At 41.9% G+C, this 21,542-nt stretch overlaps 1 protein-coding gene across 2 annotated transcripts in view; it reads right to left on the reverse strand.

The window, feature by feature from the left end:
• ZNF475 (zinc finger protein 475) overlaps positions 1–21,542 on the reverse strand; it is a 117,236-nt gene that overhangs the window by 61,825 nt on the left and 33,869 nt on the right. Inside the window, exon 1 of one of the 2 annotated variants that reach the window (XM_060236421.1) lies at positions 1,638–1,747. The exons of the other annotated variant lie outside the window; for it this stretch is intronic. Within the exon in view, the coding sequence (XP_060092404.1) occupies positions 1,638–1,667 (30 nt within the window). The 5' untranslated portion in view covers positions 1,668–1,747. Of the gene's footprint in view, positions 1–1,637; positions 1,748–21,542 lie in introns of those variants that run through there. 2 annotated transcript variants of the gene reach the window in all.

Here is a 21,542-nt window from a genome sequence, read left to right on the forward strand (position 1 = left end):
CCTCTCCAGCAACCAGGCGGTCAACAAGGGAGTGCCACAAGACTATGTATGTCAGGGCTCGTGAACTAAGAGGGGAGGAATGTAATGTATGCGGACTCAAGTGAGAACTGAAAGTGTGTTCCTGCCGGGCTCATTAGCACCAGATGACCAGAGCTTGGGAACAATCAGCAGCAGGATCCAAAACCCGGCTGCCCAGCTCCAATCACGGGCCCCCTGCTGGTTTGAATGGACCAATCAAATGCTTGTGCGGGAACATGGGAGTGTATATAGTTGGTCCTGTGGGCCCAGTTAGCCAATCTTATGTGTATGCCTCAAGATGGTGTAATCAATAAAGAGCTGATGATTTACTACCACCTCGCCTCTGCCATGCATTGAACCCACTATATTATAAACAGTTAACTGAGAGTTTAATTACATACTCTTTCTTTGCTATAGTTGTGTATGTCCCTCTATATGACCTAATTGTAATAGCCTTTGACTTTTTGCAGTAAACATTTTGCTTGCTTACCTTGCTTACTCTTTCTTGTTCCCTGTCTTCAGACCCTATTAAAGTCTGTGATCTTAGGTAGAAAATATATAGGGCAATAATATGAAAAAGCTCCTTCCAATGAAAGTTTTGTGAAGATGTGAAATAAAATTGTACACATACTCAGAATCTGCAATGCCAAAATCTTGCTAGAACTCCATACATTTTTTGATTAAAAATACAAAAGTCTGGGAAGTGCCTACTGCAAAATAAAAAAAATAACAGTTCACACATTGTAAATAATTATTTGAGCAGCCTCAATAATAATTTCAAGAGATGTCATGCCTGCCAGTATAAAGTGAAATGATTAATATGTGAAACTTAGCTTCTACTGTCTTGTCTTTCTAACAATATTTAATTTCTGTTCATCAGCATATTACAGCTGTAGCAAAGGCAACTGGAGTTCACTTTCTAAGAAGTGTCATTTTTAATTCTTCTGCCAATTATGGGCACTGTGAATACTGTATTGTTTTCTGTGTTTATATATTTTCAGGCCATTGTAATGTGGGTTTATTGTTACTTTCCTATGATTTCAAAGGTCCCTTTCCCATGCTACTATGAGTTCAAGCAATGAAGTTCTATTTTTGCAACAAATTGACAAAAATAAAATTAATTTTTAAAAAAATCAGGAGAGAGCTCTGTTTCCTACCTGACACGAGAAGCCAACAATCTTGTCTTCTGGACATTCTTGCTCAAACACTGCAGAATCATATCAATAAGATGCAAGCAACCAGTGTTTTCCTCTATATCTCTCTCTGTTGTGGTAATGCAACTTAGATATTATTTCTTATTATCATTCGCTAAGAACATTTTCATTTTGGTTTTGATTCTCAAGAAAACAAAACAAACCCTAACAAACAGTTCTCTTCCATTATTTCACAAAGTAGACCCAGCAATTCTGTTAGCTGACAAGGAGTTTCAAAGCAGGATAAATTAACTGAGCATGTTGTACACCACAAAAATACTATTTCATTATTTGTATTATTTAAAAGATAAATTTGGATCTGTATTTCAGCCCTGTCAAAATAATTTTTTTAAAAAAATTAAGCTTACCACCTAATAACAGTAACACTTCTTTCTCCTTTCTATGCTTGCTGTTGCTTGGTCTTACCTTGAAATCTTGATACTTAAACCTCCGCATAATGATTCCTCTGTGTATACTAAGGCATTAGCAGAAGCAAAATATTAGGTGTTAGTATCGTCTTTCTTAGTTAATTTAGTAGGTTGGCATCCTGGTTGTGTTGCTATGGAGATAGACATTGCTTTCTTTTATCTCTGTTATGTTGCTTAGCAACATATCAACAAAAGTGAATTCACAGAACACACATGAAGCTGATTGGCCAAGAACACTGTTTAGAAACACAGTGAGAGAGAGTATTATTTGCAGAGAAATAATCTCTGCACACACTCTTATCTGGGAGAATTGGGTTTGAATCCCCATTTTTCCATATGCACCTGCTAATGTGACGTTAAATCAGTCACAAGTTCTCACACAGCTGTTCCTCTCAAGAGCAGTTTCTGTTAGAGCTCTCTCAGCTCTACCTACCTCGTAGGGTGTCTGTCGTGGGGAGGGGAAGGGAAAGGAAATTGTAAGATCCTCTGAGACTCCTTTGGGTAGTGAAGGGCAGGGTGCAAATCCAATCTCTTTTTCAGTTTGTAGAACCAGGTGTTAGAGATTATCATGGAAATCTAACAAGACCCATCACTGGGGAATCAAAGGGGTTTAACCAGAATCACCCCAGCCCCTTGTTCTTATTGCTTTCAGTCACTAAACTGGATTATTTGCATTTAGAAGGAAAGTAGGAATTATAAGCAGAATTTGTACAATTTGCAATCATATATTATTTAGTAAGCAAGGAAAGAACTAGCTGTAATTCTAGTTGCCCACACTGGTTAAAAGCTTGTGTGGATTTTAGCTTACTACATAGCTACTATGACCCTGGAATATACAACCAGAAAGGTGAGTGTTCTATGGAAATGCAGTTCTTACTGCAGCTACCATACAGTAAGCATAGTATTCGTGTTCTGCATATAAGAAGTACATACTTCTGCATGTAAAGTGCACTAATACTCTCTCTCCCTCCAAAAAAAACTTCCAAGCAGACTATATATGTGAAATCCATTATCGCAAAATGTGATTATCACTAGTTTACATGTTAGGTTTTTTAAACAGATAAATTCACGGACATAGCTAGTATTCATGATAGCAAATTACACCTGTACACCTGTGTGTACAGAAGTAGTATACCAGTTGCTGGGAACAAAAAACGGGGGAAGGCCTGCACCTTCACAACCAGCTTGTGAGATTCCAGTACAAGTGCTAGCATGAGAAAAAACAATGGAGTATATGAACTTTGCTCTACTCCAGAAATACAATCCTTATGTTCTTATGTCAAGTTCTGCACAGTCCTCACCAATAAGCACTCCTTCATTGATGCATAAAGGTAGTTTTTAAAGTTATCAAACAGATACATCATGTATGATACTTCTTGCTGAAGCTGAGGCTTCTGACCTCAATTCCCTTAGATATAGGTTTGGGTCTATCTGTTATACATTCAAATACAAAGCAACAAAATCTACCAATTGCATCCCCCTGCATCCTCCAGTAGCATTCCAAGCCCCCTTGGCATGAGAGAAACGAAACTATACATTCTCTGGGAGTCGGATATCACCAGCTGGTCTTGGTGCCGTGCCATTCCCTTTTCCCAGGGCAGAAATGGTTACTTAGAAAGGTACAGACCAGAGTGGATAAAAATCAATGATTTTTTTTGTTAAAACAATTTTATTTGGTAACAAATGGGAACAAATTATATTTCTTGCATCATTAATAAGTTCTTTTTTCTATCCCATATATTACTTCCCCCCCCCCCCGTTACTTGACCCCCGCCGGTGTTATTTACTTAAAGTACTAATGCTTAAAGGTACCATTAACTAATAAAAACAAAAATTAATATTCTTCTTTTTTCTAAGACTTAATCATTATCAAAAATTGTCCAATGTCCTTTTATTTTCCACTCTTTTTCTACATATCTTCTGAACTTTTTCCACTCCATCTTAAAAACTTCTAAATCATAGTCTCTTAAAATTCTTGTTAATTTGTCCATTTCACTCCATGTCATAACTTTTACAATCCAATCTCATTTCTCTGGTATTTTTTCTTGCTTCCACAACTGTGCATATAATGTCCTAGCAGCTGAAAGCAAGTACCAAATGATAGCTCTATCTTCTTTTGGAAATTTTTCCATTTGTAATCCCAACAGAAAAGTCTCTGCAACTTTCTTAAATTCATATCCCAAGATCCTAGAAATTTCTTGTTGAATAATCTGCCAATACTTTTTTGCTCTTTCACAAGTCCACCACATATGGTAGAAAGAACCTTCATATTTTTTACATTTCCAACATCTGTCTGGCATCTTATTATTCATCTTTGCCAGTTTCTTAGGAGTCATATCCCATCTATACATCATTTTAAAGCAGTTCCAAAATAAATGATTTAAAAAAAAATTAAAAATGGATTTTTAAAATTTAAATTGGTTTTTTTTAAAATAAAATGCTTTTTGAGGAAAATATATTATCACCCAAAGATTATTCCATCATGAAATAAGGATTAGTTTTTAATTCTGAAGCATAAGGCTGTATATTCATGCAATGTTTAAATTTTTTGGTAATAAATTCTATCAATCCATTCACAATGTCATGCTCTTCCAGAGGTTTCTGTAAGATTACTAGGCAGTTTCTCTGTCTACAAGATATTATCACAGAACACAGATGCTTGGTTTTGCAGTTCTCAAAACTGTAATTTGTGTCTGCAGAGATCACATGCTTCATCTACACAGCAAAAATGTCATAAAATAAAGAGAGTTGAGAAAAAGACCTTAATCTCATTGTTCTACAAACCTATGTACACAGGATCAACCCCTTAAGTGCTAAATTTAAAAAAAAAATCAATGAATATAAAAAGATTGCTTGGAGTGGAATAGATCTGCACAAGAAGAAACTTAAGTGTGAGGAGGGAGGGGCAAGCAATAAAAATGTAAGTGAAACTTTTTGAGCAGAATACTCCACAAGACTGGATCTTTTGTGTTTATAATCCAAGGTTTATCACATTATTCTTTCCCTGGAGGAGAAAACCTATAATGGCAGCAGGCCGTAAAAGAGACCCAGTTTGGGAATATTTTAATGAAGTTTCTCTACCTATTGGTAAGGCAGGCATACGTGCAAAATGCAAACACTGCAACAAAGAAATGCAACGCCTGGTGGCCTGAATGAGGCAACATCATGAGAAGTGCTATGATGAAGATGACAATAGAAACATGTTTGAACAGGCGGGATCTTCAGGTTGGTAAACATTTTTTATTTTATCATATTTCTTAAAGAGTGCCTTGAATTGTCATGTTTGAGCAAAATTATATTTCTTATTATTACTGCATGTTACTGTCATTTTGATACAGTTGTGAAGAAAAGCAAATATTTCTTTTTGGGCAGTGCTGCATGGCAATGAATACAATAAGCAGAAATTGTATTAATAATAAAATAACAGCATTGATTGTTTTTGTTTGTTTAGGGGAATTCATCATCAACACTAAGGATTCCGGAAACTATCCACCTTCAAGATCACCATCCTCCTGTTCTACAGTTTCAGAGTTATCTATCCAGGATAGTGTTTCAGTTGCACCATATACATCATCATCAGATACCCGCAGTATATAACCTAAAAGAAAGAAAAAACCCTTCCCTCCTGGAACCACCATAGATAAGTTTTTTGATAAAAACCAGCAGATTAGAAAAAGTTAATTGATGAAAAAATTCCCCCGTTTATGCAATAAGCTCTTCTTTCCATCTGACTGAGAACCCACACTTCATTAATATGGTTCAATCACTGAGACCAGGATACATTCCACCCAGCAGAACAGATGTTGCAGGGAAACTGCTGGATAAAGGGTAGGATAGAGAAATGGAGCAATATGCAACACCTCTGGAGGGTAAAATTGTTAACCTAAGTCTTGATAGGTGGAGTAATAGCCACAATGATCCAGTTGTATGTGCTTGTATAACAACAGAAGAAGGGAAAGTCTTTCTTGCACAAACAATTGATACGTCAGGAAATGCACACACAGCAGAATACTTACAAGAAATGGCAGCAAAAGCTATAATAACATGTGAACAAATGTCTAGTATGCAGACAATGCTGCAAATGTATCCGAGTTGAAAATAAATTTAGAAGAGCAGGAAGGGAATACAAAGCTAATAACATATGGTTGCAGTGCTCATTTGCTGCACCTCCTAAGCCAAAGATTTCAGTGTTCCAGAAATAAAGACTAATGTTGTTGATATTGCTAAATATCAATCATAGCAATCATTTTGCTGCAGCAGCTCTAAAAAGAATGGGTGGAACGAAGCTAACGCTCCCACAAGATGTTAGATGGAACTCTGTGGTGGACTGTTTTGAGCAGTATATCAAGAACTGGCCTATTCTGATAACAATTTGTGAACAAAATTGAGATAAAATAGATGGCACTGTCATGGCCAAAATCCTCAACACTGGGTTTAAGAGAAATGTGAACATAAGCTGAGCATCCTGAAACCCATTTCTGAAGCTTTAAACAAAATACAGAAAAATAGCTGTTTTATTGCTGATGCTGTTGAAATTTGGAAGGAAATGAGTGAGTACTTAAAAACAGAACTACACATTGAGAGAATTAAATTACAAGCATTAAAAAAACCGAATGAGACAAGCACTGTCTCCAGCTCACTTTCTGGCAAATATTGTCAATATCTGGTACAAGGGTCAAAACTTAAGAGCTGAGGAAGAGGAGTTAGCTATGACATGGGTATCCAGCAATCATCCATCTGTAATGCCAACTTTAATAAACTTCAGAGCTAAAGGGGAGAAATAGATGTTTTAAAGAAAGTCACTCCAGTGAACTGGTTGAAGTCACTTAAGCACTTGGATTTAGAGACTATTCAAATAATGATTTCACTTTTAACAGCAGTAGCTTCTTCTGCAGGCATAGAAAGAATATTCTCTTCCTTTGGACTCACTCATTCTAAATTGAGAAATCATTTGGGAGCCAACAAAGCAGGAAAGCTTGTTTTTCTTTTCCAGATTATAAACAAAGAAGATGAAGATGACGAGTGAGTTAAAGAGGACAGTATTTAAGTTTTTCATGTGTAGGCTGGGCTAACAGTTTAAGTTTTTTAAAATATATATATTTTGTTTAACCACATCAGTTAACAAACATGGATGTTTAAGCAAACATATGCTATAATGTTATTGTTTTAGTTGAATAAAATGATTTACATTACTATTATTAAGGTAATGATTATTTTTCTCCTTCCAATAAAGTACAGCAGAAAAGTTGTCCAAATATGAATGATTAATCTATTAAACGAGATAATTCACTTCACAATAATTTCATAATTACCTATCTATGATGTTTTTCTAATAGTATTAAAAACAATATTTTTATATAACTGTAAAACTAATATGAACAGTTGTTATTCTAAAAATGAAATCTTCATCTAATTGTGAATATTAAGGTTATACCAGCAAAAATGAGTCTTTATGTAGAAAACTATGATTTAAATCAAGTGGCTGTACATGCATGCTGATACTCTAGATGTCCATTCTTCTGCTTGATCAAGAGCAGAGCTAGAGCATTCTCCATCAGGAAGGTAGTCCTTCCCAGTGGGCAGATGGAAGTCAAATCAGGAAACAACTCCTCTTGAGGTGACAGAGATTTGCTACTGCTTAGCATGGCTGGCAAAGGGAGTGAGGAGTGCTGGGAGAGAAAGGAGAGGATGGCAAGCTGTGGCTACTCATCTCTGGGAGACAAGCTGTTGCCTCTCTTCAAATTGCCACCTCTTTTTCTGTAATGGGCATGGCTAAGTATGACCCTCCCCCCCTATCAGCCAATTCCTTTTTCACCCTTTTGGTGAAGAAGAGAAGCCAGAAACAACTGATAGAAGACCTCTGTCCCCAGGTGGAACAGAGTTGGTGGAAGAAAAGGAGCGTTCAACTGTCATTCTGTCCATGTAGGGGTTAGATATTCTGATAGGCAGGTTAAAAATAACTATTATCTTGTAGTCTGTTTTCAGGAAGGATCAGACTGGGTGTAGTGTGGTGGCTTCAGCTCTAAGACTTAGTATTCCTGGGTACAGGTAAACTAAGGGGCAGTTTAAGGTCTCTGCAGTAAAAGCCTTCAAAATCTAAAACTGGGATGGAAAACCCGAAAGAATATTTTGTTTTCTGTCATATGGTAAACTGGCAGTCTTTGCCCAGTTCTTTCTCTTTAATTACTTATCTTATAATTATACTGTTTCTTCAAATTAAGTCTACTGCACAGCTTCAATTCTATACCATTTATTGATGAATACCAAAACCTTTCTTCTCCCCCACAGGAAAATATAATCTTGTTTTTGTCTACCTCTAGATTCTTCCTTGGTATATATAAGCAGACAAGGTCAGAACAGATTAAATGCCAGGTCAGGGAACAAGCCAAGGGAATCTCTAGCCATGACAGAAGTGGGTGTAAACAGCATTCATTATTTACCTACAGAACACTCGCTCTCGGGCCTTTTCGGCCGCAGCCCCACATCTCTGGAACCAACTCCCAGAGGAGGTGCGGGCCCTGCGGAACCTTGATCAGTTCCGCAGGGCCTGCAAGACCACCCTTTTTAAATTAGCTTATGAATAACTGAATTATACCGACAACGAAGAAAATCCGCCATCAGCATCAACTAGAAGAGCGTCAAGGATAGCGTTATAATATGTTTTAGTTAATTGTTTTAATCAGGTTTTTAAGGTTAATTAATGTTTAATTTAATGTTTCTAATGTAACTGTTTTATTGTTGGTGCACCATTGGTCACCGTATTGTTAGCCGCCCTGAGCCTGCTTCGGCAGGGGAGGGCGGGGTACAAATAAAATTTATTATTATTATTATTATTACCCGATAGATGGCTAACATCATCTTGAAGAAATCTCTGGCCTCTCTGTGTTATTTAAGTTTGCTTGTTGACAGGGCAGTTGTGCAGGGGTTAGTCCTCTAACATTCACAAACTAACATGCTAGCTGTGACAATCTTCTGCAGAAGTCCCACCTCTCTTCCAGGGTTCTAAACCAATCCTTGTGATTATAGCTTCAGGCAAATCCAAATGATTGCCAGTCAATAAGAACTCATAGAACACCACTGGATGGGAGTGGGTGAGCAACTCCCAGTTTTAAAAGCAAGAGAAGAAACTGCTTTCCTCAGGAAGGAGCTTTGATGCTCTGGTTAAGGGTGTCAAATTAGCTGGGATTATTTGGGTTTTTAGGTAGGGTGGGTAAGCGTAAGAAAGAAAGAAAGATTATTTTTAGGCAATAAATAAGTATAATGCCAAAACCCAAAAACATTACATCTACCTGAGCAATTTCTAAGAAGCAGGGACTGTAAAGTAAAAATGGGAAACCTATGTTTGAGTAACCAGGTCAATCAGACCTCCCGACCTGCTTGGACCTGGATAGGCCAGGCAAGCCTAATCTCATCAGATCTCAGAAATTTAGCAAGGCCAATCCTGGCAAGTTCTTGGATGGGAGACCTCCTTGGAATACCAGGACCAGGAGGCAAGACAGGCTGTATCAAGCTACTTCTCTGAATGTCCTCCATGCCCCAGTAGGCGTTGCCAGAAGTTGCCATGACTTCCAGGCATGCACATACACACACAAAATAAAAAATAGCAGAAACCAAAAAACCCTCCCAACCTGAGATAAACTTCCTGAGGAAAGACAGCAAGCATCAATCCTCAGTGTTTATTTACTGCATTTATTCCCAGTTATAAAATATCCAGTCGTTGGTGAAGGATTGCACTGGCTGGTTTGCAATAGAGAGTCACTTTATCCTTATAAACTGCAATATTCCAAACCTAGTATGAAGAAATTCATTTTTGTTTGTGGGTTTAAACTGAGCAAAACCTTCACCTGGAGTTTTAAAAAGTTTTTTCACTTTCCTGCCGGAGAATAGGTGGGAGGGGGGCGGAGTCAATTAAATTGCTTTCCAGCTTCACCTCAGCTACCCTTTTACAAATGCTAATAGGTCTAGCAAGAGATAATAGAATGGTCAATCTCCCCCTCTCTCCAGCTAGACAGGTGGAATCTAAAAATGAACAAATATGAAGGGCTTCAGGTGCCAGAAAGGCTTCAGTCAAAAGTTCCTGGAAACTTCAGGAAAAGTTTGACTTGGCTTGACCTGGTCAGTGGGAGGAGAAAGAGATGATAAAACTCCTTGGAGTGAGGAAGAAGGTCTTCTTTATGCTGATTCCATCAAGGCAGACAAAACTCTTCCCTGAGGTCTGTAGGAGGCAGCCACTGCATGTGCTGGCTTTAGGCTTGCCAGTCCCCAGGTCCCAGCATGCATTCCCCTGCTTTCACAGGCTTCTTCCCACCCCCAGCCAGCTGGTGGGCAGGGGGAAGCCCCACTCCAATAGCCCCCATGTGCCTTCAAACCTTGAAGGCTTAAGAAGACCCTGGGAACAGCTTTTTTCCTTGAAAGGTGCTCTGTGCCTTTAAATCTTAGACCAGGCTGCAGGCGGGGTAAGCCTGCAGAACAACGTGCCTGGTGGAAAGGAAGGGAAGGAATCCAGAAACTGCATTGGTTTTATAATTGTCTCAGAGGCCGTTGCACAGGAAAGGGTAAACTAGAACCTTTAGTTTCCTTGTGTTATTCTTTAGAACTTGGAACTTCAGCAACTCATGAGTAAATTTCCGTAGTGAGACCACACAAGTGTGGGATTGCAAACTATTTATTTTGGCTGCTCTCTCTTTCTGTGTGTGTGTGTTTGTGTGTGTGTGTGAGAGAGAGAATACAGAGAAGGTACAGCTGGTTGGGGTAAGGAAATGAACACTGTATTCTGGGGAACTGCACTGCTGATTTTTTTACTTATTTATTTTAGGGAATGTGAAAGTCTCCTGGCTCCACTCCCAAAGTCCCCAGATATTTTCTGAGACAGACTTAGGAACCCTACCAGAACTCCCTTTGGAGTTCAATTATGCTTGTCACAACCTTCCTATTGGCTCCACCCCCAAAGTCCCCAGGTATTTCTTGAATTGGAGTTGGCAACCCTAGCTGGCTTGCACTGAGCAGAACCCTTTAGAACTTTTAACATTTTAAATTGTCATCTGCTAGGACATGTACAGAGAGGGACAGAGTAATTGCATTTTACCTTTTTTATTTGGATTCCTTGCTTAGTCTGGTGCTATGCTGAGAGTATGTGTGTAGACATTTTCTTCCTTAGTAAATGCGTTATAAATTTTAATGCTGGCAGTGATTCTCTATACCACCTTAGACCTCCATCATTCAGGGCATGCAACTTTAAAAAGGAATGACAGGATAAGGACAGGCAGTTATTTGGCAAGCAGCTATTCCTTCAGTGGTGCACAAGGCAGTAAGCTGGTGGAACTTGTCCACTGCTTTGTCCTGTAGTAACCAGATATTGGATAGCAGGAGACAGAGGTGAGATGAGGACGTTAGGGATTCTGGTCCTCTCAGTGGTCAATTCTTACAAGGCCAGGTGATACAAGTGGTTGAACAGAGAGAGAATAGCCCATTAGGTTTTGGGAAAACCAGATGGGTGATATGTAGGCTTCCCAATCCCCAGGTCCCAGTGGGGATCCCCCAGTTTTACAGGTTTCCCCCCGCCCCCAGCCAGCTGGATGGCAGAGGGAGCCCAGCCCCAACAGCCACCATGCAGCTCTAGATCTGCGGCAGGTTTAGAAACCTGCAAACAGGTCCATTTCAAAACATGTGTGTGTACCTTTAAAGTTGAGCAGGAAGTACTTCATGGGAAGGGTCAGCAACACAGTCCCTTGGTTTGTTTTGCTTTCATTTCAGAGCAACTAAGTGTGTGTGTGTGTGAGAGAGAGAGAGAGAGAGAAAGAGAGAGCAGGGTAGTCCCTGTTCTTTTCAGATGTCATTGTGAAGGAACCAGACCCAGTAAGTGTGTGTATGTGTGTGTGAGAGAGGGTTGCTAATCCCCAGGTTTGGAGGCCCTCCCCGCTGCTTTAGGGGCATCAGAAAGCAGCGGGGGGGGGGGGAGGGAAATGTCTACTGGGCAATTATTCCCTATGGAGAATGATTCCTATTGGGAATAACGGGGAATTGATCCGTGGGTATTGGGGGCTCTGGGGGGGCTATTTTTTGAGGTAGAGGCACCAAATTTTCAGCATAGCATCTAGTGCCTCTCCCCCAAAATACCCCCCAAGTTTCAAAACGATTGGACCAGGGGGTCGAATTCTATGAGCCCCAAAAGAAGGTACTCCTATCCATTATTTCCTATGGAAGGAAGGCATTTAAAAAAGTGTGCTGTCCCTTTAAATGTGATGGCCAGAACTTCCTTGGAATTCAATTATGCTTATCATACCCTTGCTCCTGGTTCTGCCCCCAGTGTCTCCTGGCTCCACCCCCAAAGTCCCCAGATATTTCTTGAATTGGACTTGGCAACCCTAGTGATATGTGCCAGGTGGAGACCTTGGGTAACCTGTCAAGCCCAGCCACTTTAGAAGGGTGGAATAGGACTTGCAGGCAGGAGCAGAACTGTCTGCCACATCTAACATTACTCTTTTGAATATCTGTGTTTTTTTCCTGTGAAATAAAATATGTTGTATTGTCCTTCACCTGTGTCTTATCTGTCCACTCAAGTATATAGAAAAGGGGAATGGAATTTACTTTAGAAATGTATAGAATATATTTATAACAGCATCTGAATAAGAGACCTGTGGGGACACACAGTTCACATGCTATCAGCATTTCACCATAAATTTGTGTGACACATTGTCATTATTGTGGGTGGCTGGAAAATTAAAACATGAAGTGATACTTGTGTGAGTGAGGGTAATTTTAGTAAGTTTCCAGGCAACTACAGAGGACCCTGAGGTGTTTTAGTACAACATAATCCTAAACATAATAGAGCCCTGAGCCTAAATTACTCTTGCCGCAGATTCATTCTACTCAGCCTTCTCCTGTAACTGCCACAATAGCATACAGTGACATTATAGTAAGTAAGAGTTTTCCTGCCAAAAAGCAGGAAATCACACACATACATATAATTACAACAAACAAATAACAAGATCTGCTCAAGCCACACCAAATGAACATCACATCCTCCTACTCTTCTTGTGGGGCCTGAGGTAGGCAGGAGTGAGCTGGGCACTGTTATTGCCACCATGTCCGTGATTCACATCAGCACCTTTTGTTCCATGGCTGCTCCTTCCCCACTGGCTCCAGCAGCAAATGTTGGCAGTCCAGGCATCTCCAGCTCCACCCTGTACCACCCTCTCAGCCAGGCTACTGGGTGGTGGTAGCACTGACAGAGAAAGCTGGCACTTTAGCAAGGTCAAGAGGAGAAAGGGGCAGCAGGATGGCAGGTGGGTGGCAGCTTTTCTTCAGGGTCCAGGAGAAATGCACATGGGAAAGAAGAGGCTCCTCTCATCTTTTTGGCACCCCTATAAATCTCACACCTTAGGCAATCACATTAGGTTGTTTAGTGGCTGGGCAGCCCTGCATGGGAGGAAGGCATAAATCCTTATCTCCTACATGCTATGCTTCCACTCTGAAGTGAACCCCCATGTAGCTAGGAATCTAGGTTTTATGCAGAAACTCCCAAGCATGTTTGCTTAGACCAGGAAACAGCGTGCTGGGTAATTACATTGGGAAGCACTAAGGCATTGTTCCCTATGTAGAATGCCTTAAGCTCCCATACTTATTTGCCATGTTTTCTTGCTTTCCATAAAACGTTTTTCCTTCTTATTTAGGATTACACCACTTCAGCTATTATTTAAAGCAGAATCTCCATGACCAATGGAGCTGATATCTGTTCATGATGCAGAAAACCTTTACTCATCATGGCTTTATCCAGGATCAGCAACACTGAATGCCTGAACCAAGATGGCAGCCATCATTGAATGTTGAAGAAAAAAGTTGAGAGGTTAATGGCAATGAAAAGGGAGTGGAAGAGAGAGCCAACTGAAGAGACTCAGAAGCCCACACTTCACTCACTGAAGCAGATGGCAAATTTATCTACCCACAGTTTGCTTTCCTAGTAAAGCTATATTAATATAATCTCTTGAACACTAACAGATTACAGTGCATCACACTTTATGCAGCTGCATATTTATCTAAACACATATTCTGAATCAATTGCCTCATGCTGTTCTCTTACTGTGGCAATGAGCTGGTAACAATACATTATCTAACAGTGATGATGACTTTTTTTTGTCTGCTTTTAAAACCCTTTGGATTTGATTTCCTCTCTTTCTGTTAAATTAGTTTCAATTTGCTAATAGCTTTGGCAACAATTATGTTTTGTTTTCTGCTGCTCAGCAACATTGGCTAACTATTGTAAATATGCTACAGTAGAACAGCTGTTTCAATGAGGCAGGTAAAGAAAGCAAGCAGAAAATTGAGTTTTAACAAATCTGCCTCTTCTGTTAGTTAAAAATGGAACTCGTGAAGCTGTTCCATGGGGCCTTAGAAATAATGCTGTCAAAACATCCCATGGATGCCTATCAACTCTCTAAGGAGCAAATATATTAAGGGTATGGTGTCTAATCATACACCACTTTTATTTTCCATCCCTTCCTATTTTCCTGAGGCAACTTCAAAGGCATCATCCAATGTTCCCTCTAAACTGTGGAGTCTTGTGGGCAAAAATTCTACTTTGTGAGTTACTGGCATTAAAGTTGTAAGCTACTGCATAAAGTAGTTTGCTCTGGGGCTATTTTTCCTGAGCTAAGACAAAAATGAGTGAGAGGAAGGCTAAAAAACTGTGAGCTAGCTCTCACTAACTCAGCTTAGAGGGAACACTAGTACCATCTCCCCAATAGGCTTTTTAAAGGAGAATGAAAGATATTTCTGGATAATAGAATGGACTCCAGCAACTAGAGTTCAGTTGCTGCCTCTCATCTATGATACTCACTTTCTCTATGCTTGTGGTACAACATCTGCCATTCCGGACTTTTTCCTTCAAACGCTATCTTGGATGTCTCTGCTCCTCATTGCTTACACAGATGTGTCAAAAAACAGATACAGTATGAAGGTTTCTAGGCATCACAGACTTGGAGCTTACCAAGGACAGGATATTGAGTAAACCTTTCCAGCAGATAGGAGAGATCACATTGCTACCAAAACACATTTCAAATGATCATAAGCCACTTTTGACTTTGAAGTTTGAAGGGTTTCTGTGGTGCAGACTACAGCTGCAGCTGAACCAACAATAACATTTCCACATGTTGAAATATTATTCTCTGTGACTGAGTCTGGACATTATCATCCTATCAAATTATTAACTACATTTTGTCATCATTGGTGTGAATTTTATACTAATTTCAGTACAGAATCTTCTGATTCAAATATGTCTAACCAGGGGGGTCAAACTTGTGGTCCAGGGTCAAATCAGGCTTCCAGAGGGCTCCTATCAGGCCCCCGAGCAATTGGCTATATGCTTCCTCTTCCATCTCTCTAGCTTTTTTTGTAGCAGGACCTCCTTTGCATATTAGGCCACACACCCCTGATGTAGCCAATCCTCCTGGAGCTTACAGTAGGCCCTGTACAGACGATTGGCTATATCAGGGTTATGTGGCCTAGTATGCAAAGGAGTTCCTGCTACTAAAAAAGCCCTGTGTTCTGCATAACAACAGCTTGCTTTGCAAGGCTTGCTCAATCGTACAGGAGCTGCTACAGAGCAAAGCCTCTATTTTCTCCATTGGCTGAGGCTCCTCCCTTGGGAAAGAAGGGAGGGAAGCAGAGCTTGCTTTGCCAAGCTTTTGCAATCGCACAGCAGAGCTATTGAGCCAAGCCTCTCTTCCTTCTATTGGCTGAGGCTCCTCCCCCTCCTGGTCCTCTCGGGAAGGAAAGAACCAGAGCTGCCTTTGCCCATGGAATCTCATGGGAGAAATACAAAGAAAGCACCTTTAAGACTGAGTGCTAATGTTTTAAGTATGCTTTATTTTAAGTTTAAGAAAACTTTAATTGTGTTTGTCTGTATCCTTTATAAAGTTTCTATCTCTGCTACCTAATCTTAAATAGGTACACACACATGGCCCAGCCTGACAAGGACTCGTTTATGTCAGATTCGGCCCTCATAACAAATGAGTTAGACACCCCTGGTTTAAACTGTTCAAAAAGAAGGCACAGAAAGATTAATCACAAGAATCACAGCTTAGCTATGGGGGGGAGATATGCACAGTCACTAGCACATCCTATGTATGTAAAAACTGTTTTGTCTTGGCAAATCCAAACTCCCTCATTGGTTGGGACTGAGGTGCATCAACCTTTGACCTGTCAAACCATTGATCAACTGCTCTTGCATTGCACTGGCTGACTCTGCTCTTCCCTACCCACTGTTGGCCCCAGGACAGACGAAGATTGGCCTTCTGTGGAAACTGCTAGGCAGTGGCTGCTGCTAGGCAACCAAATTTTGTCCTCTCAGTAACAGGCAGTGTGGAAGGCCCTTTCAGGACCTATTTTGTCCTTTGAAGGAGAATTCATTGGTTGACTCTGCTCCTCTCTCCCGCCCAAGTGGCTGTTGCTAGCCAGCCAAGCTGCTTCTGTTAGTCAAAGGCAACCAACCTTGTTTCTTGCAGGCTCTCCCTGCTTTCCCATTGTCTAAGCCAACTGTCGCTCTGTTTTGCAGAGGAGAGAAAGAAAGCCTTCCCTCGACTAGCTGAGGGACGGAGGACGAGAGAAACAGCCATAGAAAAAAGCCATCTCACTATTGACTGAAGGAGGAAGAAGGGGGAAAGGCTTTCTCTCCTTTGGCTGAGGACTGCGTTGATTGGCTGAGGACTCCTCCCTATCCTCCTCTGGAAGGGAAACAGAGACAAGGGGGGAAATGGCATCCTTTACCAGTAGGCTCGATGCACAGAGAGAGAGAGAGAGAGAGAGAGAGAGAGGGAGAGGGAGAGGGAGAGGGAGAAAGAGGGAGGGAAAGTGAGAGACAAAGACAGATTTAAGTCCTGTGGTTATCAGAGTGTGTTGATCTGAAAGGTATGGCTAAAGGCCTCTTAGGGAGAACTCATTGGGGCCAGTCTGAACTAGGGCTGTCAGTTCCACGTGAGAAATTCCTTGATATTCTGTGGTAGAGTTTGAGGAGGGCATAGGAGTTAGGGCTTCAGAGTGGGGTCTACCAGAACCAAGTTCTTGCTGTGGAAGCTGACTGGGAAATTTCAGACCAGTCACAGACTGTCAGCCTAACCTGCCTCATTAGGGTTGCCAAGTCTCTCCGTTGCTGCAGCAGGGGACTTGTACTTCACTGTGCTTCATGTGCACGGCGTGATGACCATCCCCCATCATGCTAGGGATGCTCTAGGATGCACAATAAACTCTGTGGTACCTTAGAGTCATACCATGATCCCTAGAACATCATACTGGAAACACTCTAGGATTTGCAGTAAAACTCTAAGACACCAAAGAGTTTTTAGCACGAGTCCTAGAGTGTCCCCGGTACAATGTCCCCAGCATGATCAGGGGGTCAGGGATGGTGCGTACCAACAGGACTCTTTAGGGGTGGGGATCCCCTGACGGCCTGCTCCCTGCTGGCGGGTTGGGGCCCTCCAGGGCAGGTGGAAGCTTGGCAGCCCTATGCTTCATAGGGTTGTTGTGGAGATCAAAGGGGGGGGAGAGGAGAATGATGTAAGCTACTTTGGTTCCCCCCTGCCCACTGTAGAAAAAACTGTCCTTTCCCTAGGTGGAGGCTACAGGGAGGGGGAAGATGATGGAAAGCTGAAGTCAGAGGGACAGATAAAGGAAATGAGATAGAGTTGCCAACTCCAGGTTAGAAAATTCCTGGAGATTTAAGGGGTGGAGCCCAGAGAGGGGTTTTTTGAGGAGGGGTGTGGCCTTACACTGCAGCCGCCAAACCAGTCATTACCTCCTTGGGAATCACTGTTGCCAATCTCCAGGTGAGGGCTGGAGATAAAACTCAGAATTACAACTGCTCTCCAGATGGCAGAGATCACTTCCCCTTGAGGTGTGTGTGTGTGTGGGGGGGGAGTGAATTCATGGTTCCCTCAATGAACTGTAGCTCCCCAGTGCCGGCAGCACTCATGCAGCCCCAGACCATGACATTGCTACAGAGGTTGAAGAAGAAGAAGATATTGGATTTATATCCCGCCCTCCACTCCGAAGAGTCTCAGAGCGGCTCACAATCTCCTTTACCCTCCCCCACAACAGACACCCTGTGAGGTGGGTGGGGCTGGAGAGGGCTCTCACAGCAGCTGCCCTTTCAAGGACAACCTCTGCCAGAGCTATGGCTGACCCAAGGCCATTCCAGCAGGTGCAAGTGGAGGAGTGGGGAATCAAACCCGGTTCTCCCAGATAAGAGTCCGCACACTTAACCACTACACCAAACTGGCTCTGGTGGGGGGTCAGCCTGTCAGTGCTCAGACCATATGCTGCATGCTGCATCCAATTGGTCTGCAGGGCTGTCGTCCCAGAAGGAAGCCTTTTCTAAAGATGATGCACAAGAAAGCCTGAAAACAGTTTGCTGCAGACAAGCAGACTAAGGACATGGATTTCTGGAACCATGTCCTGTGGTCCGATGAGAACCAAGATAAACTTATTTGGTTCAGATGGTGTCAAGCATGTGTGGCGGCAACCAGGTGAGGAGTACAAAGACAAGTGTGTCTTGCCTACAGTCAAGCATGGTGGTGGGAATGTCATGGTCTGGGGCTGCATGAGTGCTGCTGGCACTGGGGAGCTGCAGTTTATTGAGGGAACCATGAATGCCAACATGTACTGTGACATACTGAAGCAGAGCGTGATCCCCTCCCTTTGGAGACTGGGCTGCAGGGCAGTATACCAACATGATAACGACCACAAACACACCTCCAAAACGACCACTGCCTTGTTAAAGAAGCTAAGGGTAAAGGTGATGCACTGGCCAAGCATGTCTTCAGACCTAAACCCTATTGAGCATCTGTGGGGCATCCTGAAATGGAAGGTGGAGTTGCGCAAGGTTTCTAACATCCACCAGCTATGTGACATTGTCATGGAGGTGTGGAAGAGGACTCCAGTTACAACCAGTGAACTCTATGACCAAGAGGGTTAAGGCAGTGCTGGAAAATAATGGTGGCCACCCAAAATATTGACACTTTGGGCCCGTTTGGACATTATTACTTAGGGGTGTACACACTTTTGTTGCCAGCAGTTTAGACATTAATGGCTGTGTGTTGCATAATTTTGAGGGGACAGCACATTTACACTGTTATACAAGCTGTAGACTCACTACTTTGCATTGCAGCCAAGTGTCATTTCTTCAGTGTTGTCACATGAAAAGATATGCTTAAATATTCACAAAATGTGAGGGAGCATACTCACTTCTGTGACATACTGTATAACTAAATATAAATAAAATAGAATGGCACATTCACATGGACATTAAATTTGAGATCAGATTATATATTACAATAGATTATAACAACCTGCTGCTAAGTATCAATTTATGTTTCCAATTGGTAACTAATTTGCTTGAGGAGCAATTAAGTGATTAGTATGGTTCAACCCAACCAAACTGTTCCTTCTTTGCCCCAGTATACTTTTCTTTCATTTTATTTATGATCCTTGTTGTTTCTGGTAAGGAAAAGAAAAACTGACATCCATAGATAGATGAAATTAATGACAGAACTGTTGCCAGAAACAGCCATTTGAGATGTGATAGCATCTTCATGACCACCACAAGGTCACCTCAATTTAAAAATCATTTAACAATGCTGCAAGGATCAGGCCCACAGTGTGACATTCACGTTCACCTCTCCTTGTGCCTCTTCAAGTAGCAAAACAGCTGTGAAGTGGAGGAGCTGTTTTGACACTTGTTAAGGTTCAAGGGATAGAGACAAGTGTGCTTCATCAGAACGGCAGGACCTCAGAGCATTTTAAAATGACTTTAAAGTGATGGCAGTGTCCTTGTGGCAGCCACGAGGATGCCATTGTAGCTAGTTTGGCCCTCAGACAGCAAAAGAAAGAGGGTTTCTTCATCTTGCCTGTTAGCCTCTATCATTCTTTTGTCATCTCTTCCTTTTTTCTCTCCTGTTTACAAAGGTTCCTTCTTGAATAGATAGGTGTGAGGAACCCCGTCAAAGGCTTTACTCGGGAGGTGACCACTTCACATTTTCTCCTCGGTCACCTTCCCTCAGTCCCTCAGTAACACTCTCAGAAATCCTGTCAGAACTATTAATAATTGGCACCAGACGGTTTTAAAGTTAAAAACAACAAAATATTTATTAGGTAACAAAAAGCGAGGGGGATGAAATAATATTGATTATAACTATTCATTATTAAAAAGGTAAATCAGTTGGCAGTTGGTTGGAAGAATAATTCAATTACAGAGAGTAGAGATTTTTCAGGCTGAGGTAAAAATATAACAAGACTTTGGCAGAATATCTTTAAAATAAACAATAAACCAGGCAGGTTTTAGAGTCCCACTAGATTCTACTTCCCACAGGCTGTCTGTGCCTTCTGGGCACTCAGGATGCTGTTTCTTTAGATATTTTACCCTAAGGCAGTGCCAAATCATATAAATAACAAACTTCAATCACTCTTCCACACAAACATAGAGAACTCCTGACTGGTGTCAGTATTCTCCCTCACAGACCCTTTCACACCAGCTATCTTTCAGGACTCGCACCCCTCAATTCCAATGCGTCTCAGCCCCACAGCTAGTTCTCTGGTCTGAGTCTTGGGTAACCCTGCTGACCAACAGAATCCAGTTCACCCCTCAGTGCGTTTTTGTGTGATTTAGCTTGTACCTGGAGATTGCTGTTGCACTGGTGAAATCTCCCTCAGAGAGTTTCAAACCGTCTGAAAACTCCCTCTTCCAGACCGAGTCCACTCAGCTCTGTCTCCCACAAGGAGCTCAGCCAGTCTCAGCCCCTTGTCCAGTTGATTTTACAACTGCCCGGCCTAAGCCCACTGTCTCAGACTGGTATTCTGAACAATTCTCTTGAAGACCCCTTGGCTAAGACTAAAGATCCTGAGGTGGTTTTCTGCTGAGCAAACCTCCAAAGGATACTTTTCCGTTGCTTGGGCAATGTTCCAGCCAATCACTGCAAGCCTGTTTCTCAGCTACTCAGGCTAAGGGCCTAAGTCCATCACAACAGGATTAAAAGGAATTTAGCCTGGCCATGAGAATGCAGGAAACCTCATCAAAAGACTATGTTTAGTCAGTGAACAACCAGTTGCTCACTCTGAATTGCTGCCACAACCCATTCAAACTTTTTTAGAGCCTTTGTCTAATATCTCAAAACTCAGAACTTAAAATCCAGAACTTCCAATTTCTCATATTCTTTGGTCATGGTGTGTAAATTCATCTCACTATTAAGAAAGATAATGGGTAAATTTGCATACCATGACCCTTAGTAGAGCTTCCAAAACTTGTTAAACATGCTTGAACAGAAATGATAGTAAACTAACTTCACTTTAACAGGTTTTGTACCTACCCATCACCCAAGGAGTCAGTGCACTCTAGCTGTAGAACAGCCAATTTGGTTGAATTTAGGGGGAAAAGCTGACCCAAGGATATAGACAGGTTGCTTACCTGTAACTGTAGATCTTCAAGTGGTCATCTGTGCATTCACACTCCTGGGATAGTGCGCCTGCGCTGATCCCTGCATTGGTATCTGAAAAGCCCGGGATTTTTCTGCACTCGGCGCCAATGGACATGCGCAGGCGTCCCAGTACGCATGCTCACCGGCGCCAGCACGGGGATCCCGCCAGTTCCTTCCTGACCGCTGGAAGCCCCTACTGGAGGGAGACCGTCAGCAGTGGGGAAGGAGGGCGGGTAGTGTGAATGCACAGATGACCACTCGAAGATCTACAGTTACAGGTAAGCAACCTGTCTATCTTCTTTGTGGTCTCTGTGCTTCACACTCCTGGGAAACTAGCAAGCAAGGCATACCTGGAGGCGGGAAGACGGTCAACCAGTCCCCAACCGAGTCCTCTGCTGAGCACGCACGTCCAGTGCGTAATGGTTCATGAAGGCATGCGGAGA

The sequence above is a fragment of the Heteronotia binoei genome, chromosome 4, assembly GCF_032191835.1.
Source record: "Heteronotia binoei isolate CCM8104 ecotype False Entrance Well chromosome 4, APGP_CSIRO_Hbin_v1, whole genome shotgun sequence".
NCBI classification, from domain to species: domain Eukaryota; kingdom Metazoa; phylum Chordata; class Lepidosauria; order Squamata; family Gekkonidae; genus Heteronotia; species Heteronotia binoei.